Source organism: Vombatus ursinus, unplaced genomic scaffold (genome assembly GCF_900497805.2).
Source record: "Vombatus ursinus unplaced genomic scaffold, bare-nosed wombat genome assembly UNPS02014791.1, whole genome shotgun sequence".
Lineage (NCBI taxonomy): Eukaryota > Metazoa > Chordata > Mammalia > Diprotodontia > Vombatidae > Vombatus > Vombatus ursinus.
The window spans coordinates 721,864-749,726 of NW_020954569.1; the positions used below are offsets into that span (position 1 = coordinate 721,864).

Sequence of the window (27,863 nt, forward strand, 5' to 3'; positions counted from 1 at the left end):
AATGTCCACACTAGGGGCAGCTAGGTGGCGCAGTGGATAGAGCACTGGACCTGGGTCAGGAACACCTGAGTTCAAACGTGACCTCGGACACTTACTAGATGGGTGACCCTGGGCAAGCCACTTAACCCTGATTGCCTTGTGCAAAAAAAAAAAAAAAAAAAAAAAGCCTACCCCTGCCACTTTGGGAATAACTGAATTATTTTGAATAATTAAATTATTATTCGGTCATCAAGCAAGTATCAAATCAACCAACAAAGGAGACCCTCCCACAATCTAGTAGAGGCTTAGGAAACAAAAGCCTGCTTCTGGATGGCCGCGGCTGGGCCGTGACCGTGGCCGTGGCCAGCCCCGGGCCGAAGGCGTAGGGGCAGCGGGGGTTGCGGGGGCTGCGCGGGAGCCTCGGGGCTGCGATGTCCTCCAGGGGCCGCTCTCCCACTCCGCTCCACGCCGGGAAGCCCCCGCCCGGGCCCTGGCCGCGCCTCCTCCCCGGGCTCCTCCTCTTCCCGTCCTACTCCCATCCCTGCCAGCCTCGGTGGCTAACCCAAACACTCCCGGTTCCTGTCGTAGGCGCCCCGCTCGGCCCCCACCCCCGGGTCCCCCCAGCCCCGCCGGCCACCCCCCGGGCCCCCCAGCCCCGCCGGTCCCCTGCGCAGCTGCGGCCCCCCGAGCCCGCGGCCGCGGCCAGCGCGATGCTGCTGCTGGCGGCCGCCTTCATCGTAGCGTTCGTGCTGCTGCTCTACATGGTCTCTCCGCTCATCAGCCCCAAGCCCCTCGCCCTGCCCGGGGCCCATGTAGTGGTGAGTGCGCCGAGAGCCCGGGGGACGGGACGGGGCTGGGGAAGAGGGCGCGTCCCCCCGCCGGGGCATCCACGCCGCCTCCTGTTGCTGCTTCCCCTCTCTCCTCCCCACCTGGCTGCTTCTCGCTCCTCTCCGCTCCTGGCCCCTGGCTCCGCCACCCTCCGGCTGGGGATTCTGCAGGGCAGCAGCTCTTCCCTGGCTCCTTGTTTCTCTTTCTTCCCCTGCTGCCGCCTTCCCCTGTTCTTGAGGGTTTTCTCACCCCTCCCGATGATCCAGCGTTCTCTAGGTGCCCCGAGGTAGCCTCCCCCACCCCCATCTGTTGCATCTCCAAATACCAGGAAGACCTTTTCTGACCACATCAGCAAAGCCCTGGAAGAGAGAGGGGAGAGGGGCGCCCTAGCGCGAGCTCGCGTTTGAGGGATACCATCCTCATCCTTCCGGGTGCGCCAGTGTCTGGTGTCAGGCCCTGGCAGGGGTGGAAAGGAGGGCCATTGCGAAGGTCACCTGACGCAGTCAGCCCTGCTGGGCGCAGCGAGGCTGAGGAAGGACCGGGAGATTTGGTTTGCACCCTCCCTCACCTGAAACAGACCAGAGCGTGATACACTATCCACTGGGTCCTCTACTTGTATCTGCACCTTACACATACAACATGCCCTAGCAGGAGGAGGGGCCATTATGAGGAGTCATGGTAATAGAGACCCAAGCAGGATGGCCAGGGAGACGTTAGGGTGATTGTCTATATGGACATCATGCCGTAGTACCTTGTCTTTTCTAGAGTACTTTCACCTCTTAAGTGCTTTTAGACACACAGTCATCCTTGAAGCAACCAGGGGAGACAGATATTTTTATCCTCAGTTTTACTGATGAGTCAGCTGAGGCACAGAGAGATGTGGAACAATTTCACCAAAGCCATGCAGTGGACAGCTGGGCCTGTAACTCATCTCTTCTGACATTTGGGCCGGGGCATTGTCCTTTACACTCCACAAGGCCGGCTCTGAAGAAGGGGCCTGGTAAAAGCACACTTAGCTAATATCTGTTGAATTGAAAAGAATCTTTGCCAAGCCTGGCTACTGAAGGCAGAACTGGATGAGGTAGCTAGGATCCATGGACCTTCTCTTGTAACAGAAGCAATAGGAACCTAGGAGGTGACTCACCAGGGTTTTGCCTGGGGAAGCCCCAGTGAGGTGGCTGCTGGATGTTGTTGCTTCTTTTCCACCCCCCCCCCATGCTCTGGTCCCTGAGGTCTTTCTCACCTTATTCTCCTGTTGTTGTACCTACCAATAGTGTCTTCTGGTCTGCAATATGATTAGGATTTTGGCTTTCTCCAAAAGGTTAAATACCATCCTAATGGCCCTTTAGATATGGAGAGTTTTTGTTTTTTTGGGTTTTTTTTTGTTTTTAACTTTTATTTGATGGACTTAACATTCCTACCTTTACTATGATGACTGATGATATCACCTCACATCTTCATAGCATTTTATAGGTCCTTGACATCTGTTTTCTCATTTGACTTACACAACAGCTCTGTGACAGTTTGGAAGAATGGGAATAAAGACAGGCGAACCTGAGTTATGAATAAACAGTATGTTGGAGGAGGATTTAGGAGGGAGACTGAAAGTAGTGATGTTCTCAGACTATACAGATGAGGAGTGCAGTGACTTCTCTTGGCCCTCTGAAACCTGAGTCCCTGTACTGGCAGTTTATAATAAACTACCTCTCCTACTTTTGTCTATATTTGTAATTAGGACAAGAGTTGATGAGAGGCAAAATTTATTTCTTTACATTTCTTCTTCATAAAACTCCTAGTTTATTTTCAACCACTGCTCTGGTTAGAAAGAGAAATAAAAGGAAGGATACAGGTTAAAATAAAATTAAAGGTTAAAAATAATTCAAAAAAATTCAAAATTCTGATCATTCAGCTTTTTAAGAAGACCTGCCTCAGAGGCAAGTTTTTAAAAGTTGTATTCTCTTAATGCCTGTTTTTCCACTTTTAATCATAGTTTGATAGATCCATCAGCTCATTGGTGATATTTCCTCCAGATTGCAATCTATCCTTGCCTTTTCGTCTTAATGAGTTTTTCATCTGATTCCTTCTACAAGTCCTCCTGAGATGATCTGTTATAAGGCAAAGAGCACTGGACTTGGGAATCAGAAGAGACCTAGGTTAAAATCCCACCTCTCATACTTATTCACCCTTAACCTCTCTGGGCTCCAATCAACTTTCCAAAGTTCTAAATTGTAGAGGGATTACTGATCTTCTAAGCATGGGCACCAATGAAATCACCAACCTCAATTCCTCCCCCTCATGCCCCCCAAAAAGTACTTACCTTGTAGAGTTGTATCAAATGAAATATAATATACATAAAATATTTTGCAAACCTTAAAATGATGTGTAAATGTCAGCTCTTTGTACTGTTTATCATAGTTTAGTATTTCAAGAATTTTTCATTGCTCAGACGTCTCTGTATATCTGTAGATGGGGGTCACTGGAGAGTTGCTGTGACCGATCAGCTCTTCACAAACTCAGCTAGGCCTGTCCTCAGAAAACAGATGCAGTATGTCACTGGTCCTATTCTCAAGGATTTTCCCACTTGGTAGGGTTCCTAGGGGCAGTTAAGTGGAGCAGTGGATAGATTGCCAGGCCTGGAGTCAGAGGATCTAAGTTCAAATCCAGCCTCAGACACTTACTAGCTGTATGATCCTGGGCAAGTCACTTCACCCTGTTTGCCTCAGTTTCTTTACCTGTAAAATGAGCTGGAGAAGGAAATGACAAACCACTCCAGTATCTTTGCCAAGAAAACCCCAAATGGGGTCATGGAGAGTTGGACAAGGCTGAAATGACTCAACTACAGGGGCCTTCTGGAGTTTATGCTTTGCTAACACAGCCTTCGGAAACCCAGGATTCACTGCATACCTGGAACAAACTAGAGGACACCAGTGGAGCAATTAGCTCTAAGTTAGGAAAGTCAACACTTGGTGTCTTGTTTTAAGTGATTCAAGAGACTTCAGCTATAAACTTGACTATTTTCCTTAAAATTGTCTGACCTGTAGCCCACACGTTAGGCAATATACTCTCAATATTTGCTGTGAAAGAAATGGAGAAATGTCTTATTTTAACTGTTGCTTATGAACAAATCTGTAGAGTTGAAGAGTGCCCTGAAAATAACACAAGAATCTCAGAAACAACAGACATGCTAATTCACCTGAGGTTACCATCAATTTGTAAGATTCTATTAGGGAAGAAACTGAAAGCAAAATTGCCCCTGTGAGATTTACTGGGAAGGGCCAGAATGGAGAAAATTGGTGTTAATATAGGTTCTTACATCCATGGAAGTGCTCATCATCACTATTTACTTAGCCATTCCCAGAATAGTCCTTATTACTGTTTATTTTTTTCCCTCATTTTATAAATGGTAAAATTGAGGCACAGGAAGGACTCTAGGATTTGTTTAAGGACACTTCACTAATCATTGTCTGCAAATGTTAGGAAACCTCTATAGCTGGCTTTTCGGAAAGAATTAGAAAATAAGCAGTGTGATGCCAATCTCTGAAAGACACTCCACTAACCATGCTTTTCATCAGAATTTTTTTTTTTCTAGGCATTGAATGTCAGGGCTCAAAGGTACATTAGAGACCATGCCTTTTATGTCTCTCATTTTACAGAATCCATTTGGCCAACCAGCCTTTCTAATTGCCCTTAATAAAAGGCAGAAGCTGTGCATAAGGGAATGAGTAACCTTTGAAAAGATCTTACAGTTGAGAATAATGGTGAGGGAGAGATTTCTTTTTTTTAAAGTAGGTTAAAACATTGCCTTTAACTGTCTGTCACCTGTGCTTAGTGCAACTGAAGCTGACATCATCTTTTTTCTTTCAACTCAAGCAATAAATAGTGTAATTGCTATTTTTTAATCCAGCGTGAACAGTTCCCTTTTTAACCTATAAATTTAAAACAACATAGTAAAAATATGATTTTTAAAATGATGTTTTTAGATATCTTTTGCTTGTATATAACATTGACTTCTGAATGTACCCCTCTCCATTTCCTTTCCAGCAAGGGCTAAATTTATAGTAATGTCATGTAAATTTGCACATGCATTATAATTATTGTTATTACTACTACTACTACTACTACTACATTCTTGAATCATTTTCAAAGGGAAAAATAGTTCAGTCGTACTAACCAACACCATCAACCAAATCTAACAGCACATGCAATGCTGTGTACCTATTACTCCCCACCCCCACCTCTACAGAGAAGGGAGGGAGGTGCATTTTCTCATTTCTTTTCAAGGCCCTTCTGGGTTATGATCATTACGCAGCATTTAGTTTCCCATTTTTGGTTCTTCTCCACCTTGTTGCACTAGTCAGCACAGTGGATAAAGTGCCAGGCCTGGAAGACTCATCTTCCTGAGTTCAAATTTGGCCTCAGGTACTTGCAAGCTGTGTGACCCTGGGCAAGTCACTTCACCCTGTTTGCCTCAGTTTCCTCATCTGAAAATGAGCTGGAGAAGGAAATGGCAAACTACTGCAGTATCTTTGCCAAGAAAACTCCAAATGGGGTCCTGAAGAGTGAACAACATTTTGACTCAACAACAACAACAATAACAACAGTTACAACAACAACAACAACGTCATTGTGTATATTGCTTGCTTTCCTGGTACTGCTTGCTTCTCTCTTCACCTGTAGACTGACTCTCAAGTGTCTGTCTTGAATCAGATCTGTGTTAAGGAAGAGTTTTACTTGGATGCTGACAAGACTACTTGGAATTGTTAAGCTTGTTGCCAAAGGAGCTTTCACCTTAGCTATGAATTTTGAACTCCACCCACTCTTGTGATCCAATTCCACCCTATTTAATGGAGAACACAATAGATGCTCGAAAACAAAACTTTACATTTATATGGTGCTTTACAGTTTGCAAAGTTCTTTGCCATACCTTCTCATTTTGATCCTCACCATGTCCTTGGGAGGCAGTAACCGGAGCTGTAATCCTACTTTGGGGGAAAGAAGGTGGCTTTTACAGTCAGAGGACCTGTGTTCTAATCTTAGCTCTGCCATATTACCTGTTTAATGATGGGCAGTTCTCTTCACCCTTTTGAACTCCTTTTTTCTCATCTATAAAATGACATGGTTACAGTACTATAACATATGCAAAATGTTTTGCATTTTTTTGATTCCCTGCAACAACTCCATGATGTAGGTGCTATTATTATCTCTCTTTTTACAAATGAGGAAATTGGGGCTGAAGTGATTTCTCTAGGATCACACAGTAAGTGTCTGAGGCAGGATTTGAACTCAGGTCCTCCTGACTCCAAGTCCAACCTTCTATCCACTGTTCTACCTTAGGTGTCTTCTAGCTTTGATCGTCTGATTACTTTTTTTTTTTAAGGCAATTGGGATTAAGTGACTTGCCCAGGGTCACACAGCTAGTAAGCGTCAAGTGTTTGGTCCGAGAGCGGATTTGAACTCAGGTCTTCCTGACTTCAGGGCCGGTGTTCTATCCACTGTGTCACCTAGTTACCCCCCCGATCACTTTTAACAGATAAAGAATTCGAGCCCCAGAAAGTAACTTTAGTAACTTGTCTGAAGTCACTGGGTTAGTAATTGCTAGTGCAGGGATGAGGACTCAAGCCTTCTGGCTCTTAGTCCAATGAAGTGCTATGATTGATTGCAGCTATTTGCAAACTTTTGGATCTCAGGACCAGCTTACATTTTTAAAAAATTATTGTGCACCCTCCAAAGAGCTTTTGTTAATATGAGTTTTATCTATCAATATCTGCCACATTAGAAATGAGAACATCTTAGTATTATTTTGAAAATAGTTTTGACCTCATGGACCCCCTGAAAGGGTCTTAGGGACCCCAAGGGATTCCCAGGCCCCACTTTTTTGCTGATTTATTGAATCGTGTGGCATAGTGGGAAGAGAGCTGTACTTGTTAGGAAGTCAGGAGCCCTGGATTCCAGTTACTTCTTCTTCACGAATCAGCTATATGAGTTTCAGTTAAATAGATTGCTTCTTGGGGCAGCTAGGTGATACAATGGATAGAGTGCCAGGCCTGGAGGCAGGAGGACTCGAGTTCAAATTCATGACCCAGGCAAGTCACTTAACCCTGTTTGCCTCAGTTCCTCATCTGTAAAATGAGCTGGAGAAGGAAATGGCAAACCACTCCAGCATCTCTGCCAAGAAAACCCCAAATGAGGTCATGAAGAGTCAGACATGATTGAACAACAAAGATATTGCTTCTTTGAATCTCAGTATCTTCAGCTGTAAAATGGAGGGGTCAGATAAGGGGTCTCTGATGTCTCTTCTAGCTCTGATATCTTATGAGTCAAAGGCGGGGAAAACTGTATTGGAAAATTTTGCTATTAATGTGTCTTTCAGAAATGACCTCACCCACCTTTTTATGATTTCTAACGTGTCGTGTAATGGAAAAGATGACGTGAGGTATTCAAGAGGGTGACATCAGTCCAATGAGCACCTAATACTTGTAACTAAAGGTGCTTTTACCTTTCCAGAAAGGATTTACTGCTGTAAGTTGGGTGTAAGTTGGAAAACATCTCTGGAAGAGGTGATGTAGTTCTGTAGCCTTTGACCTTACTAGTGCTGAATTCCCATTTGTTCATCTTTCCCTCTGACCTATCTTCTACTTGGTGTCTTTCCCAGTCATTCCAAAGGTCTCTTCCTCTCTCGTTGAACTCTAGATGTTTACCTGTCCTGTACCTCTTACCTCCTAGGTCATTTCATGTTTCAACTTTCCACATAAACTGGGTGTAGGGAGGGCACTGTGCTTGGCATGCAGGGAGATATAATGAATAATAAGTGAGCAATATAAATGTGAGTTGTTATTCAGGTTTACAAAGTTCTTTTCCCATATCTGCTCTTTGAGGTACTGGTAGTATAAGAATTATTGTGGTCATTTCATTGATGAAGAAACTGAAACTGAAACTGAGAGAGAGATTGAATAAATTGCTCAGGGTTATCAGTAAATGACTGAGCAGGATTCGAACCAAATCTCCCAACTCCAAGCCCATTGCTTTTCCTACTGCATCACAAATGCCTTTTGAAGATCTAAAAAGTGCAGGTAATTCACAATCTCTGCCCATATGGAGTTTTATAGACAATCATAAACTTAATGTACATTATAGAAGTACGTTAAAGACCTACCAAGCAAGGTGCTGTGTAAGGTAGGAGAGGGGTAGGGTGTTACCCAATGGTGAATCAGAGAAGGCTGCACAGAGATGGCATTTGGCTTTGTTTTAAAGGATCAGTAGGAGATTTAGGACAGATGAAGATGGAGCAGGAGAACATTCCAGATATAAGGAATATCATGAGCAAAGATAGGAGATAGGAAAGCCTATACTTCTTTTGCGTAGACCAGTTTGATTAGAGTAGAGAGTTCATGGATCAGTCAACATACCTTTAACATTCCTTTTTTTTAATTTTGAGTTCCAAAATTTCTCTCTCCCTCCTTGAGACAGTAAGCAATTAGTTCTAGGTTATACCTGTTCAGTCATGCAAAACATAGTACCATATTAGTTGTGTTATAAAAGAAGACATAGACCCAAAGGGAAAAAAACCATGGAAAAAAATACAGAAAGTGAAAAATAGTGTGCTCCAATCTGCATTCAGACTACATCAATTCTTTCTCTGGAGGTGGATAACATTTTTCATCATGAGTCCTTTGGAATTGTCTTGGATTATTGTATTGCTGATAATAAGTAAGTCATCCACAATTGATCATCATATAGTATTGCTATTACTATGTACAGTGTTCTCCTGGTTCTGTTCACTTTACTTTGCATCTATTCATATAAGTCTTTCCTGGTTTTTCTGAACTCCACCTGCTCAGCATTTCTTATAGCACAGATTCTTGTAGCACACATTCCATTATAATTATTTACCACAACTTATTCATCCATTCTCTAATTGATGGACATTCCCTCAATTTCCAATTCTTTGCTCACACAAGAAAGAACTGCTATAAACGTTTTTGTATAAATAGAACCTTTCTCCCCTCCCCCATTTAAAAACTCTCTTTGAGATATAGACCTAGTAGTGGTAGTAGGTCAAAGGGTATCCCCAATTTGATAGCCCTTTGGGTATAGTCCCAAATTGCTCTCTAGAATGGTCGGATCAATTCACAACTCCACCAACAATGCATTAGTGTTCCAATTTTTCCACATCCCCTCCAACATTTATTATCTTCCTTTTTCAGTCAGTCTGATAGGTATGAGGTGATACCTTAGAGTTTTGACAAACATAAATCAGGCACTGTGCTGAAGGCTGAGATACAGAGAAAAAGCAAAAACAGCCTCTTCAAGGGGCTTATATTGTAATGGGGAGACAACAAGTGTTTGTATACATATGTGTGTATATATATTTTATATATATATGTATATATATACACACACACATATATATACAGAAATATGTATGTCTACATATGTCTCCATATACCAATTATATGTCTACATATAAAAGATACGTACAGAGTATATACCTTTAGGCATTAAGAGCTGTTGTTGTTTGGCCTTTTTTTTTTTTTTTTTTTTTTACTTTTTGGTGAGGCAATCAAGGTTAAGTGACTTGCCTAGAGTCACACAGATAGTAAGTGTCTGAGGCCAGATTTGAACTCAGGTCCTCCTGATTCCAAGCCTGGAGCTCTATTCACTGCACCACCTAGCTGCCCCTTGAGCTGATTCTTGAAGCAAGAGGTAGAGGTAGGAGAATAAGCATTCTAGGCATGGAGAATAACCAGCTCAAAGGCTGATGGAAGTGGAGCTTTATGGGTGAGGGACAGCAAGTTGGTCAATGTGACTGGACCCCAGAGTGTGGGGAGGGGGGTAAAACGTAAGAAGACTGAAGATGACTGGTTGTGAAGAGCTTTAAAGCCTAAACCCGAGAGATGACATCAGGAGAGGGAATAGGGAACCAGTAAGTTTATTGAGGAGTGGGGGTGGGGATGGGCATTGATACCACTTAGACCTGCTCTTCAGGAAATTCCTTTTAGCAGCTCTGTGGAGGATGGTTTGGATTAGGGAAAGACTTGAAGGTGGGAAACCAATCAGGAGACTATTGCAATAATCCAGGTGAGAGGTGAAGAGGGGCCTGAACTTAAGTGGTGGCTGTGTGAATAGAAAGAAGCTAAGTCTAGGTACAGTGAGGTAGCACTGGGCATGGGATCAAGAAGACCTGAGTTCAAATCTGACCTCAGACACTTAATATCTTTGTGATCTTGGGCAAGTCACTTCACTTTTGTTTGCCTCGGTTTCCTCTACCATAAATGAGGATAATTGTGGCACCTACATCCCAATGTGGTTATGAGGATCAAATGAGACAATAATTGTAAAGCACTCAGCACAGTGTCTAGCACAGAGTAAGGGCTATATAACTATTATTGTATGTTGTAGATATAGAAACCACGTAATCTGGCAACTGACAGGAAGTGAGTTGAGAGTGAGGAGTGTAGGATGACATGGAAGGTGTGAACCTCAGTGGAAAGAAGGACAGTGGTAGGAGGTTAATAAGATGAGATAAGGCCGCAAAGGTAGGATGGTGCCAGATTATGGAGTACCTTGAATACCAGGCACAAAAATTTACATCTTCCTCAGAATGCAAAAGGGGCTATTCAATGTTTTAGAGCAGAGGAGTGGAGTACAAGCTATTGGAGGACAGGGAAGGACTATTTTCACGTCTGTGTTTGTATTCCAAGGACCTCGATCAGTGACTTGTGCATGGCTTTTGTTCATTGAAGAGAATGAATAAATCTATATGTTAAGAAAAAGAGTATGGTATAATTAGAGGGAAGAGAAAATGGAGGCAGGAAACCCTGTCAGCATTTCACATTGTTGAGCACTGCTTTTGGATATCTGTTTCTACACTCTTACACTTCTCTTCTGCATCTCTCACCACTTCTGGTCTGGCTTCTCATCTTTCTAGCCCCCTGACCTGAGTGTCTCTCAAGGTGTACAGTCTTCAACCACGTCTTCTCTCTTTACACTCACTCCTCTGACAATCTTAGTGGACACTGTCATCTCTGTGATGATTACCCTTTGTTGTTTAGTCATGTCTGACTCTTCATGACCGCATGTGTGGTTTTCTTGGCAAAGATACTGGAATGGTTTGCAATTTCCTTTTCCAGCTCATTTTACGGATGAGGAAACTGAGGTAAACAGTTTAAGTGACTTGCCCAGTGTCACAATCCAACAAGTATCTGAGATCAGATTTGAACTCAGGTCTTCCTGACTCCAAGCCTGGCATTCTATCCACTGCACCACCCAGCTGCCCAATGACTCCTAAATATTCATTAAAATTTATCGATAACATGGATCCCACCTACATTTCCAAGCTTGTTTCATATTGGAGCCACATGGTATAGTGCTGAAGTTCTTAACCTGAGATCTATTAACTTAAAAAAAAAGTTTTAGGTGACTATATTTCAATGTAATTGATTTCCTTTGTAATTCTAAGTACTTTGTCTTATACATTCAAAACATTATTCTAAGAAGGCCTCCATAAGCTTCACCAGTCTGCCATAAAGGTTCATGACACAGAAAAAGTTAAGAATGCATGAGGTAATAGAGTACATCTTGTATTTGGAGTCAGAAGACCTGTGTTCAGATGCTGGTTCTGCCATTACTGTAGAGGCAGCCAGGTGGTGCAGTGGATAGAGCTTTGTGCCTGAAGGCAGGAAGACCTGGGTTCAAATCCTGCTTCAGACCTTTCGAGCTGTGGGCAAATCACTTAACTGCTGTCTGTCTCATTTTCCTCAGCTAGTAAATGGGAATAATAATGGCACCTACCTCTCAGGGTTGTTATGAGGATCAGATGAGATAAATTTGTAAAGTGCTTAGCTGATTTATAGGCAGCCTGGTGGTGCAGTGAACAGAGTGACAGACCTGGTGTCAGGAAGACTCATCTTCTTGAGTTCAAATCCTGCTTCAGATGTTTCCAGCTGTATGACCCTGGGCAAGTCACTTAATCCTGTTTTGCCTCAGTTTCCTCATCTGTAAAATGAGCTGGAGAAGAAAATGGCAAACCACTCCAGTATCTTTGCCAAGAAAACTCCAAGTGGGGTCATGGAGAGTCAGACACAACTGAAAAATCAATAGCTGCCTTATAAATGCTTGTTCTCTTCCCTTTTCTTTAGGCAAATCACTTCATCCCTCTGCAGCTCAGAGGGGGTCCTCATCTGTAAAATGAGGGGTTAAATTAGGTGCTATCTAAGATCTCTTCCTCCTCTAGATTAATTATCCTATGGTTCTACTCCTTCACATACTCTATACTCCTGACAAATTGACCTATTAACTATTTCTTGAAATCAATATGCTGTCTCCTATCTCCATGCCTTTTTCAAGGGCTATTATCTCCTATGTGGAAGATATTCTCTCTTCATTTCCAAGTTCCTTCATCTAGAGCAGCTCTGGGGCTATATGTAGAAGCCTCTCCTGGTTCCCTCTTTCCCTCCTGGAATTACCTTGTATTTACCTGTGTATTATGTTGCATATTCCCATAGAAGGTGATAAGCTTCTTGAGAGTAGGGACTGTGGTTTTTTTTTTCCTTGTATCTTCAGCACTCAGGACAGAGGCTGGCACATAATAAACATAATAAATACTCACTGAAGTGAATGACCTTGACCTCTCACCTGACCTCCAGACTAGCATCTCCAACTGAATATCCAACTGATACTTCAAGGTCAACTTACCCAAAGTTGATCTTATTTTCCCCCCAAATCTACTCTTCCTTCCCTATTTGTCAGTGGTATTATCATTTCCACAAACAATGGGTAGGCATTATCATTTACCCAGTTAATTTCATTTACTCAGACACATATCTGGAACATTAGCTGTATAACAGGGGACTACAGTAATAGCTTTGATTTCCTTTCTTCTCCTTCACCTCATATTTTCTTCATTACTGAATCCAGTCAATCGTACACAATGCCTTTCACGTTCATCCCTTTTGTTCCATTCATGCTACCTGTACTCTAATAGTGCTCTTCATTAGTATCTGCCTGGGCCATTGCAATAGCTGTATATATAGCACCTTTGCTCTTCCCTCAGATGTCTTCTTCAGTCATCAGTCTGCTTTCAGACATGTTTCTTATGCATTGATCTAGTCAGTTGCTCAAAACCCCTATACTGCCTACCAAGAAAAGTTCATAGTCATTTCTGATTGATCAGTTCCTTCTGGAACTGCCATTTTAAGAAAGTGTCCAGGCCAGCAGTGTTTGCTCCTTCATTCTTCTCTGGGCTCTACTGTGACCTTGTGGTCTTCTTTCTCTATCATGCCCTGTCTTCTCTACAATGATCCAGCAGCCTTCTGACCCAAGAAGATCTCTCTGTCTCTGTCTCTCCCTCTCTCCCCCTTTCTTTAAAGTTCAACTTAAATGCCACCTTCTTCAGGAAGACTTGCCTGGTTTCTACAAGTTAGTAATGGCTTTTTCCCTTTTAAATCTCACATTATGTTTTGACCTCTCCAATGCACTTTTCATATATGTTTCCACATGTTTCCTGTTCTCCTACTAGATTGTAAGCTCTCTGAGAATGGGGAAGGTGCTTTATATAAACTTTGTATCTCCCTACTGTCTTAGCACAGTGTTCTGGACACTGATACTTAGCATCATTAATTGAAATGAATTGGACTAATTCTGAATTCTAATGGTGATCTTTTGTAAAAGTGCCTGGCCTTTCTAATTTAACCAGGCATGCCTCTAATTGTACGAATTTTAGGTGAGATAAAAGGGAAAGGAAATGCTATACAGGATACTGTGCCATTCGAGGGTAGTTGGTTGAACAATAATGATATCTAATATTTACAATAATGTAATAATAGCTAGCATTTTTATAGCTCTTTAAGGTTTGCAAAGTGCTTTACAAATATATCCTGTCTGATCCTCACAACAACCCTGTGAGGTAGGTGCTGTTCTAATCCCCATTTTGTAGATGAAGAAACAGAAGCAAACAGAGGGTAAGTGACTTACCCAAAGCAACACTGCTAATGAGCATCTGAGGCCAGATTCAAACTCAGGACTTCTTCACTCAAGGTACATCTCACTATCCACTGTGCCACCTAGCTGTTGAAAAAAGGGGGTGTTTAGCCAGGAGAAGACTTACTGTCAATAGGACAGGTGTCTTTAAGTACTTGAAAGGCTGTCATGTGAAAGAGGGATTCTTCTGCCTGACCCAGAGGGCAGACGTAGGAACGGTGACTTATAGAGAAATAGAATTTGGCTCCCCTTAAAGAAGTCCTGGCTAGTGCTGTCCAAAAGGGGGCAGGGGCTGCCTTGGGAGGCAACGGAAAGACCTTATCACTGGAGGTCTCCAAATAAAATCAGGTAGGGATATTGTCGAGGGAATTCCTCTTTAGGAGTGAACTGGACTGAACAGTCTTGGGTCTGTCCCTTCTAGTCTTGAGCTTTTGCAACTTTGACATAGCAGAGGAAGAGTCACATTTATTTAGATTGGGCACAGAAGCAGAACAAGTTACTATTTGTTAGAGTTACAAAACATCTCCCCTGGAAAGGGCTTAAGGGTAAATAGTTGTAGGTGTCTGACTTACAATTCGAGACTGGCCGTGTGTTTCTTGAAAACATTTTTATTTAGGATCAAGTGCATCTTTACTTTTGGAATTTCTAGAAACTACAAGATAGCTCAAATGTTTATCCCTTACAGTGTTGCTTCCTTACATCTGTTTAGGGTTATACGGTCTGTAAACCACTTTCTCATATGTTTGATGTGATGTAGACAGGGATTATTATGCACATTTTTATAGAACCAGGTGTATCAACTCCTAGTCCAGTGTGTTTTCTGTTGTATCTCTGTTTTTATCTTTTGATAAATATCTATCTTAAGTAAACATCCTGTCAAAGAAAATGAAATATTGAGATCTTATTGCATTTATTTGTTTTTGTTTGTTTGTTTTTAGGTTACTGGAGGATCCAGTGGCATTGGAAAATGTATTGCGATTGAGTGTTATAAGCAAGGGGCATTCATAACCTTGGTTGCAAGAGATGAGGTAAAATTCTTCATTGATTATTATTATTTTTGGTGAGGCAATTGGGGTTAAGTAACTTGCCCAGAGGCACACAGCTAGTGAGTGTTTTGTGTCTGAGGTCAGATTTGAACTTAGGTCCTCCTGACTCCAGGGCTGGTGCTCTATCCACTACGCCACTTAGCGGCCCCTTTCATTTATTATTTTAAACTAAGCAATTCACTCACAAGTTTTACAGGGTGAACCTTCATGTACTTCTGCTAAAAATGGCTTTTATATCCACAAGTGTGGTTTGCTCTCAGACTACCAATGGTCTGAGAGGGCTCTTAACATGGTTGCTGGGCTTGCTTATACTTTGAATGTTTATAGGATGAGAGCCAGTACATTTTGTTATGGCATGAATTAATAATTTTAATAGGGTCTCATGCTTGTAATTGGCAGAACCAGGAGTAGAATAGCCCAAGTCTATCTTTTGCTTGCTGTTTTTTGGGATCTCATCAGCTTATACATGCAACTTATGTATCCAAGAGGCATAGAATGTATCAAGCCTCTTTCTGACACCCTTAGATCCGTTGTGTATAGTCAGACCATGGACTGGTCAGAGCTAAGATCAGAATTAGTTAAAAACAAGAATAAAGTATAACAATGAGAAAAAGATAACAGGGTACAATTGAAACAACTTAACCTATCAAATGTGAACTGGACCGTGGAACTGACACTGACAATAATGTTTTCGTTCAGAAATTTAACCAATATAAATTAATTGTTACAATTGGGAGACCAAAAGTACCTGGGAGGCATCTTAGCAAACGTTTGAGTTACTTCTCAGAGAAAGATCACTGCTAAATGCAACATTCATTTGTAAAATTATTTACAAGGTTATTTGTAAACTCATTTACAAAATCTTGTGAAGAAAGATAATAGTTATGAGCAATATCCCAAAGCAGAGAGAAACAATAGAGAATAAAACTAGTTAAAAACAACACCAACAACACCTTGGATATCCAACCAAGCAAGTCATCCAAAGCATTTTTGGTGATGAAAATGAAGAGAATACAACAAAGAAGAAAAGTCGAGAAGATTTGTAAAAATCATGATCACAGGGGATCTTCTACACTAGGACCCTGATGTCACAATCCTGCTGTGCATGTGGTGGGGTAGAAATGGTACTAAAAATAACAAACGTTGGGGAAACAGCCAGATTGAACTAAATACATACAAGAGGAGTTCCACACTGGAGATGATACATTTGTGAGCACATTGAAGGACTGATACAAAGTATCTGAACAAGAAAATTACAGAAGGTGTGGGAGAAAATATCTTGTACCTTATTTGTACTGAAAAAGAAGACCGGGAGAATGTCAATAAACTTTCTACCTATATTAGCTGTATGGCCCTGGGCAAGTCACTTGACTTCTGTATGACTCAGGTTTCCTTTACTATAAAGTGGGCATAATAATAGCACTTACCTTTCAGCGTTGTTGTGAGAATTAATTAAAATGCTGCTTTTAAAGTACTTAACACAGTGCCTGGCACATCGTAGGCACTTAATAAATGCTTGTTTCCCAAAGTAGATATACCCATCGATTGGGGAATGGCTAATCAAATTGTGGTACATGAATGTAATGGAATATTGGTGTTGTAAGAAAAGATGTGTGTGGTGAGTACAAAGAAGCATGGAAAGATCTACATGAAATGATGCAGAGTGAAGTAAGTGGAGCCCAGAAAACAATATACTTGGTAACTACAACAATGTAAATGGAAAGAACAACTATACATCAAAAAATCAAAAGTGAATGTAAGATCAAGCAGGACCCAAATGAGGAGATAGGAGAGGACACACTTCTAATCCATCCCTTTAGGAAGCCAAGAAATCCACAGGTGTTACAGATTGACCATGTTTTCAGATTTTTTCAGTATATGACTCAGTTGTGCTGTTTTTCCCCCTCTCTAGAAATACTATTTGTTATTTGGGATGACTTTCTGGGAGGGATTGGAGGAGACATTTGGGATAACTGTGATGATGTAAGAAACAGAAAATAGTAATAAAAACAATTAAAATTTTTTCAATTTTAAAATGCTTGTTTCCTCTCTTTCTTCCTTCTTTTCTACCCTCCCTTTCTCCCTCCTTCCTTCCTTCTCTCCCTCCTTCCTTTTTTCCTTCCTTCCAAGCTATCTTATATTTAATTACCTTATATGTAATATATTTCTATTTTTTCACTTTATATTGATGCTGTACATATTCATATATGCACTTGTTTCCCCCATTAGAATGTGAATGGGGATTGTTTCATTCTTTGTAACTGTAGCCCCTGGGCTTAGCACAGCATCTGGCAAACAAAAGGAATTTAATAAACACTTGTTGATTGATTGGTAGAAGAGAATGCCACTTTATAGGCTCTTTTACAACAAAATGTCTCCCATCCATCCATCAAAATTATTCAAGATTCCTTGAGAGATGTGACAGAAATAACCCTGTGATAATAAACACCAGACAAGACATCAGTGCTTGCCAGTGATGTTCATCTCTGTGGTGGAATAAATCCAGTTCAGTGTCTAGGCTGAAGAGGGATTTTCTATGAATGTGGCCATCCTTCCAAAGCTCCTGTTTTCAAGTGTTGTTGTTCGTCCTTTGTTCTCGGAGTGGACCAATGACATCAAGAAGGTGATGCCTTGACTTGCAAGTCAATTGGAGTAGAATGAGGCAGGGCTGTGTCAAGTCATTAGCTTTTCTCTCTCCTCCAGAGTCATCAGAGTCCAATGGCAAGAGGTAGTCAGGACAGCTGGTTTTCAGGTGACTTTTTACTGATTATATCAAGTCCTAGAGAGAGTTTGGCCTACCCATCCTTACAGGAAAGATGGAGAATGTCTATTTCCCAGATTACAACATATATTTGAATGGACAACCTATAGGGCTTGTCTGTATGTGTGTGTGTGTGTGTGTGTGTGTATAACAGACAGTACAGTACAATTGGATGACAGGGAAGAAAAGAATGGTTCGGATTGCCTTTCAGGAAATTATAAAGCTTTTTTATTGACCCCAAAACTTCCCATGAAAGCAATGGTCCATCCTTTTTAATACTATGTTGCTGTATGGCATTTAGGCATAGAATATACAGTCTGTGAAGAAGTAAAAATGAATCTTACACAGGAGGCAATGGAGAGGCCATGGGAGGCACAAACAGGTGGTACCATACAACCAATGTGAAGCCCTGAAGACTGAAAGTAAAAGATATCATCAAGGAATCATATGGTAGAAGATGGGCTGATCATGTGAGAGATCAAGGGTTGACAGATGCACAGGGTACTTTGCTGTTACCCTGACTACATTAGGAGACAGTGAGGAAAGGCTCCAGCACTTTGGGTTGGTTGATGTCTTGGAGTGTGAACTTATGGGAGGAGAGAGGCACGGGTCACACAATATTGCCAGGCATGTATAGGTTGTGATCTGCATCATGGAAAGGAATTTCTGATTCAATTAAATACCAGATCCATTTGAATTTGAGAGTATTCTCATTATCTAGCTATGACTATTTCACCAGTTGACCTGTAGTCATATGCAAAACAATAACTTACAAAGTTAATAGAAGAGGTATAAGTAAATTTCACAGTATTTGCCTTTAGGGTGCATAAGGGTAAAATACATGGTTTCTTTGTATTGCAGACTTATCAGAATACACTTGTCTTGTTTGATAGGAAATTATAAGATTGGTCCAACCATTCTGGAAAGTAGTTTCAAATAATGCTTAAAAAATGACTTAAATATCCATGCCATTTGATTTAGAGATTTTTCCTCAGGGTATATAACTTGAGAAGGCCAAAAGATATAAAGTCCTGGATATGGAATTATAAGTTCATGTCCATAGTAATTTGAGCAATGCTAAGTCACAATATGCTTGTTTTTGTGACTTTGCATAATGAAATAGGACTGATTTAAATATTCATATGCAACATGTTCACTCATCTATTAAAACTGTAATTCAAGCTTTGAAAAAATCTTTTTTTTTCTTGTTTCTGCTCTCTTACAGGAGTAAGTTTAATAAACTGGGGCCTTTAGACAAAAGAAATGGCTCTTCCTGTAGGCATAGCCTGTAGAATATCAATTGGTTCCATGAATATATAACACAAAAAAATTGAGTGTGGGGTAGGGTTTGGAAATGACAGTTCTAGACAAACAATCATAAATGAGGGAATAGGTTAAATGCTATTCTATTGAGATTTCAGAACATTATAGAGAGGCTTGGTTATAATGTGCTAGTTGTAGGATTGTGAAGAGTTTTGGTGAGGGTCATATTGTTCTTTTCTAAGGTTTTTTTCCCCTAAGTATTTAGTAAATGTTTATGTTATGAGTTACCTCCCTCTTTCTAAGAAACAAAAGAAATCACTCAAACTAATTATTTTCCATTGGTTTTAGAACAAGTTGCTCCAGGCAAAGAAAGAAATTGAAAAACACTCTATTAATGATAAACAGGTAAATCACTTCTCTGTACCCTTTTTATGTACTAATCACCCTGTGGTTGGTCCAAGGTAAAAGTGTGGCTTCAACTACTAACACTTACTTGAAAGTTTATAGAATTTTCCTGATTAAAGTGCCTGTTAGACTGTTTTAAAGTGACTGAAATTCTTTTTAGTTGCTTTGGAACTGGAATCATTAACAGAAGACACATATAGACAGAAATATAGATGTTCAGATAACAGAATTTCAGACAGGAGAGACATTTTCCCAGGCAAGGCTTGAGCTCAGTTATTTGTTGAATGAATGACCACACAAACTCCTGTGGGGCAAGTGGCAAGGAATGCCTTCTTTTACTGTATATCTTGGTCATATCTTTGCTTGTATAGGGGAATTTTAGAATTTAGGGTATCTAAGTAGGTGAGACCCCTGGGAGCTGGCTTCTAAAAACTGTTTGAAGGTTTAACCCCAGGGTGGGGTTAAAAACTTCAACTTTTCAGATACTCTTAGTGAGTTATGGATTCTCCATAATTAGTATCTTTTCTTTTTTTATTGTGGAGTATATGCTTTTTCTTAATGATGTGACTTTTTGTTTGTTTTGAGGGGGGTTAGTGCTAAGAATATTCAGCCCTGTTTTGAAAGAAACTCAGAAGAAAAAATATAAAATCATTGTATGATGTCCAGTTACTAAAAAAAAAAAAGTTGATAGAAGTTTTTTGGTAATTAATGAATTCCTTTTCTATGTACTATCAAGGGATCTTCCCTTCTTTCTTTTTTTTTCTCTTTCCTTCCTTAAACTTCATCATCCTACTCAGGCTATGTCTAGTGCCCCTCTCATATATGTCTGCCTCCACTCAGGTCCCTACAATAGAGTGAACTACCTAGAACAGATTCTTTGCTTCTTGGGTCACCATCGGGTTTATACAGATTCTCTTATGCTTTGATGTGCAAGCGCTTGAAAAGTTGTGAGTTTTGGGCAGAACATGCTTCTTTTGGCATGCAAGTAGCCAGAAGACTTCCTGTCCTCTCCACCCCTCCTGCCATGTCATATGGCATTTATGACTGACATGGGGGTGTTTTAGGTTAGAAGCTGCTTTGGAGAGGATATTCCTAGGCATATCTCCTGTTCCCAAAGATCTTCCCCATCTGTCCCTGTGTTCTTCCCCATTAGAGGCTACTAAGCACCCTTATCCCCCTTATCAGTTGAAAGGCTTCAAATGAGAAACAAGAGTATCTCTTTATTAATGAGTGTAAGCTCATTGAGGGCAGGGAACATTTCATTTTTTGTCTTTGTATTTCCAGCACCTGTCACAGTGCCTGGCAGATGGGTGTTCAATAAATGCTTATTGATTATCACAAAAGGATTATCAACTCCTGCTTGAGATTAATAGAGGGATGCAAGGTTGAGAAAACAGTACCTAGCCCAGTTGCTGGATATGAAAGCCTGTTTATTACATCACTCACATAACTTCTTTGCTACTGGTAGATGAGCAGATTTTAGCCAAAGGATTTCCTGTGGTAAATGGTTTAGAGCCAATCTAAAATAACCTACAGCAAAAAGAATTATTTTTAAAATCTGATCATGTGATTTCCAGATCCCTTTTCCTTTTGATGTTTTATGTTTTGTGCTAGTTGATTAAAAAAAAAAAAACAGACCTGTATATGTTGAGCTGAGGCTAATCCTTGAAGTTATTTTATTTTATGGAAATGAATTGTTTCTGTCTTGATTTCTTAGGAACTGAGAACAATTTATTGTAGTTGATTCATCTGGGGAAAGCATCCTATCTGATGTACCCAGTGACAGTATTTTCTTTTCATTTGGTCCCCTACCCGAAAACTTTTCCTCAATTACACCGTAGAATGTCAAGGCTGAAACAGATCAGTCAGGTCCAGTCATCCTGGAGAACAATTTAGAACTGTGCCTAAAGGGTGATGAAGCTATGCATACCCTTTGACCTAGCAAAACCTCTACTAGGTCTATATCCCAAAGAGATCAAAGAAAAAGGAAAGGACCCATTTGTACAAAAATATTTATAGCAGTTCTCTATGTGGTGGCAGAGAATTAGAAATTGAGGAGACGCCAATCAGTTGGCCTGTGCTGGTGTGATTGGATTCCTGTCACTCTCAGTGGCCTGTTCTGTGCCACCTCTGATCCAGAGGTCCTTTGGATAAACTGGTCAGTTTCTCTAGACTACCCCAGATTGCAGTTGTGTTTCTCTCAACACCTTCTATCCTTTGTTCCCATTGCCACCAAGGTTATTCAGGTGCTCATTACCTTTTCTCCTCGACTCACTGAAATAGCTTCCTAACAAGTCTCTCTGCTTTCAGTCTCTGCTGTCTCTAGTCTGTACTTCATACACTGAAAAGCAATCTTTCCACAGCATCACCATTCCCTTGTCCTCCTTGTTTGGAATCCACTGTGATTCCTGCAGACACACATATCCCTGGTGGCACCTCCTCTCTGAAGCTTTCTCTCTAGCTGTTCCCTTCTTCCTCAGGTCTCTCACATCATTCTGTTGGGTCTTCATCTTTGTAGATTTCATATTTCTCCTTGTAGTATGCTTATTTGTATACATTTCTTACCCCCTTCCCCATTAGATTGTAAGTTCCTCGAAGGCAGAAATTGTATTATTTTTTATTTTTTTATCTCTAGAATTTAGCATAGTGCTTTGTACATTTTTGGGAGGAAAAAGTGGGACCTTCTGGGGTGCAAACTCCCTCTACCTATGCAGATCAATAATTTATCTATAACCTTCAGGCTTAGGTGGTTGCCTGGGGGCACTGAGAAGTTAAATGGCTAGTTCTTATTCACTTAAGCCAGCCAGGTCTTACTGACCTAAAGGCCACTCTTGTATTCACTCTTTGATTTTGCTTCTTTCTTTTTCTTTTTTCTTTTCCTTTTTGCTAGGCAATCGGGGTTAAGTGACTTGCCCAGGGTCACACAGCTAGTAAGTGTCAAGTGTCTGAGGTCAGATTTGAGCTCAGGTCCTCCTGACTCCAAGGCAGGAGCTCTATCTACTTCACCACCTAGCTACCCCCTTGACTTTGCTTCTTGCCTTGCACGTAGTAAACCTTAATAAATGTTTCTTATTGGATCAGTAAGTCTGAGGTGGGATTCCTACTAGGGATCCTGACATATAGAATGAGAACTTTTTATCCCCCAATATATTTTTATTTCATGAAATATTTCTCAATTTCTCAAATTAACATTCATTTTTTAAAAATTGAGTTCCAAATTCGTTCCCTCCCTCTCTCCCATCCCCTCTCCTTGAGAAGGCAAGCAATTTGATACAGATTATACATGTGGAGTCATGCAAAACATTTCCATATTAACCATGTTGCAAAAGAAAACACAGACCAAAAAAAAAAGAACCACAAGAAAAATAAAAATAGTATGCTTCAATCTGCATTCAGACTCCATCAGTTCTTTCTCTGGAGGTGGATAGCATTTTTCATCATAATTCCTTCAGAATTGTCTTAGATCATTGTTTTGATTAGAATAGCTGAATCATAGAATGAGAACTTGATTTGATTCTAGAATATGAAAATGACTCAGAGGTCTTGTCCAAGACCATGAAATTATTTTATAGTAAAGCTCCAGGGACTTCACTGTTGAGCAGGCTCCTTCCTTTCCTAACTCAAACTGGTTTGGCACTAAGCTGCCTGTGGGGTGGGGTCAGGTGCTACCTGCCTAGCCCTTGGTTTCTCTGAGTTTAAATGTTTGGCCTCTGATTTGGAGCCATAGCTGCTTGATCACAGGTAGAGCAGTCTTTGACAGATACAATATTGCTAAAGTTTTAACATTTTTAACACATTTTTTTCTGATTGTTTTTCCTGGAAACTAAATAAATGGTCTCTTAGCTCGTTTCAAATACCATGCCAATCCTTGTATTCAGAAATCTTGTTGGACTTGATTGCTGAAAAAAAAAACTTGCCTCTTTTTTTTTTTTGTAAGTAGTGTTTTATTTTTTCCAATTACATGTAAGGATAGTTTCCAATATTCATTTTTTATGAGATTTTGACTTTCAAATTTTTTCTCCTTCCCTTCTTTCCATCCTCCCTCCTTAAGAAGGCACGCAGTCTGTTATAGGTTATACATGTGCAGTCTTGTAAACATATTTCCACATTAAGCACTTATCTCTTTTAAAAGTAAAGATATTTAAAAATAGATTAGCAGGTGCTTAAATGTGTTTCATGGCTTTCTTTTTTATCAGGTCGTGCTTTGTATATCTGTTGATGTATCTCAAGACTATGGACAAGTGGAGAACGTCATTAAACAAGTAAGAGCTCTGGCCCACTGGGCCTAGGTCATCGATGTTCTTTTTACATTTATTATTTCATTATCTGGGCTAAATGAAAGAATTTGTTAGCATTTGCAACTATTTTCATGCATTTTTAAGAGTTTCACATCTTTCATTAATCAAGACACCTGCAGCGATGACCTTTTTTCTAGGCACAAGAAAAGCTGGGCCCTGTTGACATGCTCGTAAACTGTGCTGGGACATCGGTTTCAGGAAAATTTGAAGATCTTGAAATAAATTATTTTGAAGTGAGTACAAATGCTTTCCCTTTAATAATTAAATATATGAAATGCACTCTAAGCCTGCCTAAGAGGGAATAAGGCTAGTTGAGAACAGTAGGCTATATCCTGAGTCCTTTAGAATTAAGGAAAATGGACCGATTAATGATAAATGTCTGCTCTTAGAGCCATCTCAACTTTTTTTTTCCCCAAGGCATTGGGGGTTAAGTGACTTGCCCAGCGTCGCACAGCTAGTAAATATCTGATGTAGGATTTGAACTCAGATCCTCCTGACTCCAAGGCCAGTGCTCTATCCACTGTGCCACCTAGCTGCCCTTATCTCAGTTTATATATAGGACCCATCACCATGGAAGCATGTTTAGAGTTTCACTTCTTCCCCAAAATAAAATGTTTTTGTATTAGTTTTATTATTATTAGGTTATATTATATATATTATAATATTATTATATTAGTTTTATGTTCTCTAAAGTACAATTTTTAACCTGATAACTCATTTTTTTCTTAATGTATTATTGAAGTCTCCATCCCATTCTGAACAGTGACTTCTTCCTCCTTTGAGATATGTTAGTTACATATTCTTGTTTCAGCTAAGAAAACCAAGAGACCTAGAGTCCAGTTCTCTTGATCTGAGGTCAGTGGTGAAGTCTCCTAACCCCTCAAGCACCTGCTTTCCCACTTAGTCAAGTCATCAGGAAGTAAACAGAGTAATTTGAAGCTACTTTATCAGTTAGGTAGAAAGGGTACTTGGCAAGATCCATCTTCCTTTTAACCCATGAAAAAAACAATTGATGAAATAAAAATTTTCCAGTAATTGTGTACTTAGAATGGATTGGGAGGAAATATCTAGGAGAAAACTATAATAGTCAAAGCATGAGGTGATAAGGGAAGGGAGGGAAGCTGACTGGAAACAGCCAATTTAAGAACAGAAGTACAGAAGAGATTGACTAGGCCAGGTGTGGGGAACCTGAGGCCTTGAGGCCATACGTGGCCTTCTAGGTCTTCAGTGTAGCCTTTTGACTGAGTCCCAGTTTTACAGAACAAATCCTTTTATTAAAGGGATTTGTTCTGTGAAGTTTGGATTCCATCAAAGGGCTGCATTTGAGGACCTAGAGGGCCACATGTGGCCTTGAGGCTGCAGGTTCCCCACCCCTGGGGTAGGCTTTTGTACTGGTTGGGAGAAAGGGAAAAAAGAAACTTTAAAAATTATTCCATGACCATGATTCTGTATTCCTGGGGGAAATATGTGCATGTCTACATGCTGGCTACAGAAAATTAATTTGTGTGTGTCTGGTGGAAGTATCTACAACAACAACAATAATAGTGTGCATTTAGCTAACACTTCAAAGTTTTACAGAACACTTTACATACTTTTAAAAATTTGATCCTCCCAATAGCCTTGTGACATAAGCATTATGCATGTGTTTTTGTGTACGTTTTTGATTTTGAGAGAGATGATTGAGGAAGTAAAGTATGTAAAGTTGATGAAAATGAATTCCCATCAAAATAATTAAATTCCCATTAAACAGTTTCACACTGAAAATTAATTTTCATCAACTCCTTTTTGTTCTTTATAGGTTAAGAAGAAGATGGGCCTAGATGTGTAGTACTTCTATCCTGGTTTCCAAGTCCAGTGAGAAAGCTCACTTAGAGCTGACCCTTGGAGCCCAATTTCCTCTTCTGGGCCTATTGGCTTTTTAGCTCTTGCATCTTCTTATAAACAGGCCTTTTCCCCCAAAAGATCATGGCCATAATGCAGAAAAGAGGCTGATATTCTAGAGCCTCTGTTTCTTGCTTAGCTTGAACCTTTTCCACTCCCCTCCAGGCATTCCCTGTAGGGGAATATGCCATTCTCTGGCATAATGAACTTCAAATGTGGATTTATTATGAATGTGGAAGGTACAAATATCATATTAGATTCATTCTCTAAATTAAATGGTTTCTTTCTATTTTAATTTAAGGAATTCCATTCCAACTGTTTTTACATAGTAAATTGCATATATGGGATAATATTCCTTGATTGATTTTTAAATTCAGACTAGAGATTATTTCTTAAGTTTAGCTAGGTTGATGGGATTTATCTAAAAGTAAACTATATTCCCAATTCACATGCAGAATCTTAGCTATCTTTCTTTGAGCAAGATCGAGTGTTGTTGGGATTTTCGATGAATTTTTTTTTCTTGTCAAAGCACTTCTCTTTTTAAAAAGAGAATCACCACCCACCTTTGTTTGCAACACACCTAAGATTGTCCGAAGAAAGCTTGTTTGGCCAGTTTTTACTGAGGGCATAAATAGCTTCAGTTGCCAGTGTATGACTCTAGGCCAGTGGAATAGATTGTAGCGTTGTATTAGGTGGTAGAATACTGACATGATGTTTAATTTCCAGGGTCCTTTTTTTCCACATTTGAGTTTCTTATTGAGAGGCAACTAATGTTTATGCTTGCAGTAGTCTTCTACTTGTGCTGTCTTCTTCAAGTTTCTCCCCTTTCTACCACAGTCATCCTCAGTGGCCAAATTGATTTTCCTAAAGCATAGATCTGACACATGCCTTTCTCCTACTCAAGAAGCTTCAATGGCTCCCACTTCAAGGATAAAGTATAAATTCTCTCTTTGGCTTTCAAAGCCTTCTACAATCTGGCTTTAATCTATCTTTTCTAGACTGATTCTGTATTACTTTATCTCAAGTACTCTACCCTCCTGGTAAATTGGCCTTGAACTCAGTATCTGTAGTTTCCATCACCATGCCTTTACACAAACTGTCCCCCAGTGATGGAATGGTTTTCCTCCTTACCTCTGCTACTTTGAATCCTTAGCTTACTTCAAGTCTCAACTCTGATGCAGCAAGTTCCTGTGCAGAGCCTTCCCTGAACATCCCATTTACTAGGGCAGCTAGATGGTGCAGTGGTTAGAGCACAGTGTCTGGGGTCAGAGACACTCAAGTTCAAATCTGGCCTCTGCCATTTACCAGCTGTGTGACCCTGGATGAGTTGCTTAACTTCTGAGTGGCAGATTTCTCATCTCTAAAGTAAAGCCACTGTCTTAAAGCTGTTTTGCATTTACCTATCTATCTACGTGTTATATCTTCCAGTAGAATATAAGTTGAGGGCAGGGATTCCTTCATTTTTGTTATTGGATCCCCAGCACCTAGTGCAGTACCTTGCATATGGTAGGTGTTTAATGAATACTAATTGAATTGAATGTGTTAAGTGCTTGAGGGTTGAAAATTTTCAAATAATCCTTATGACCTTTTTTCCCCATAGAGATTAATGAATATAAATTATTTGGGCAGTGTGTACCCCAGCCGTGCAGTGATAACTACCATGAAAGAAAGAAGGATGGGCAGAATTGTCTTTGTGTCCTCCCAGGCAGGACAATTAGGGTTATTTGGCTTTACTGCATACTCATCATCCAAGTTTGCCCTTAGAGGATTGGCTGAAGCTCTGCAGATGGAGGTAAAAAAATTTTTTTTACTTTACTTTTTTTAATCTTTACTCTGAACATACATATATACATACATATATATATATATATGTATATAAAATTTTCCCCAATTACCTATTAAAACAATTTTTTTACTTTTTTTTAAAGTTTTGAGTTCCACATTCTATTCCTCTCTTCCTTCCTCCCCTCCTCCCTCCCTGAGACAGTAAATAGGTTATGCACGTGCAATCATGTAAAACATTTCCATATTAGTCATTTTGTACAAGAAGACTCTAATGAAAGAAAAAAAGGATGAAAGAAAGTAAAAAATAGCATGCTTCAGTCTGTATTCAAACAATATCAGTTCTTTCTCTGGAGGCAGTATGCTTCATCATTAGTCCTTTAGTATTGTCTTGAATAATCCAACAGTTTATGGGACTTCTAAGGTTCATAGTGTAGGGCTGAGAGGCACCATGGCAGAGTGGCTATGGGACTGCCTTTGGTGTCAAGAAAATCTGGGTTCAAGCCTTACTTTCAACACATATTGGCTACAACTATAAGTTACATAAGAGTCACTGATGTGCAATAGGACAGTGTTTCCACATACTTACTGAGTGCCATACATTGTTCTAGATGCTGGAGATAAGAGGCAGTAGTGAAACAA

General features: G+C 40.2%; 1 protein-coding gene across 1 annotated transcript in view; it reads left to right on the top strand.

The window, feature by feature from the left end:
• Window positions 1–685: 685 nt before the first annotated feature.
• KDSR (3-ketodihydrosphingosine reductase) overlaps window positions 686–27,863 on the top strand; it is a 55,756-nt gene continuing 28,578 nt past the window's right edge. The window contains exons 1-6 of the mRNA XM_027869098.1: window positions 686–797; window positions 14,724–14,813; window positions 19,204–19,260; window positions 23,457–23,522; window positions 23,696–23,791; window positions 27,040–27,231. Of these exons, the coding sequence (XP_027724899.1) occupies window positions 690–797; window positions 14,724–14,813; window positions 19,204–19,260; window positions 23,457–23,522; window positions 23,696–23,791; window positions 27,040–27,231 (609 nt within the window). The 5' untranslated portion in view covers window positions 686–689. The remainder of the gene's footprint in view (window positions 798–14,723; window positions 14,814–19,203; window positions 19,261–23,456; window positions 23,523–23,695; window positions 23,792–27,039; window positions 27,232–27,863) is intronic.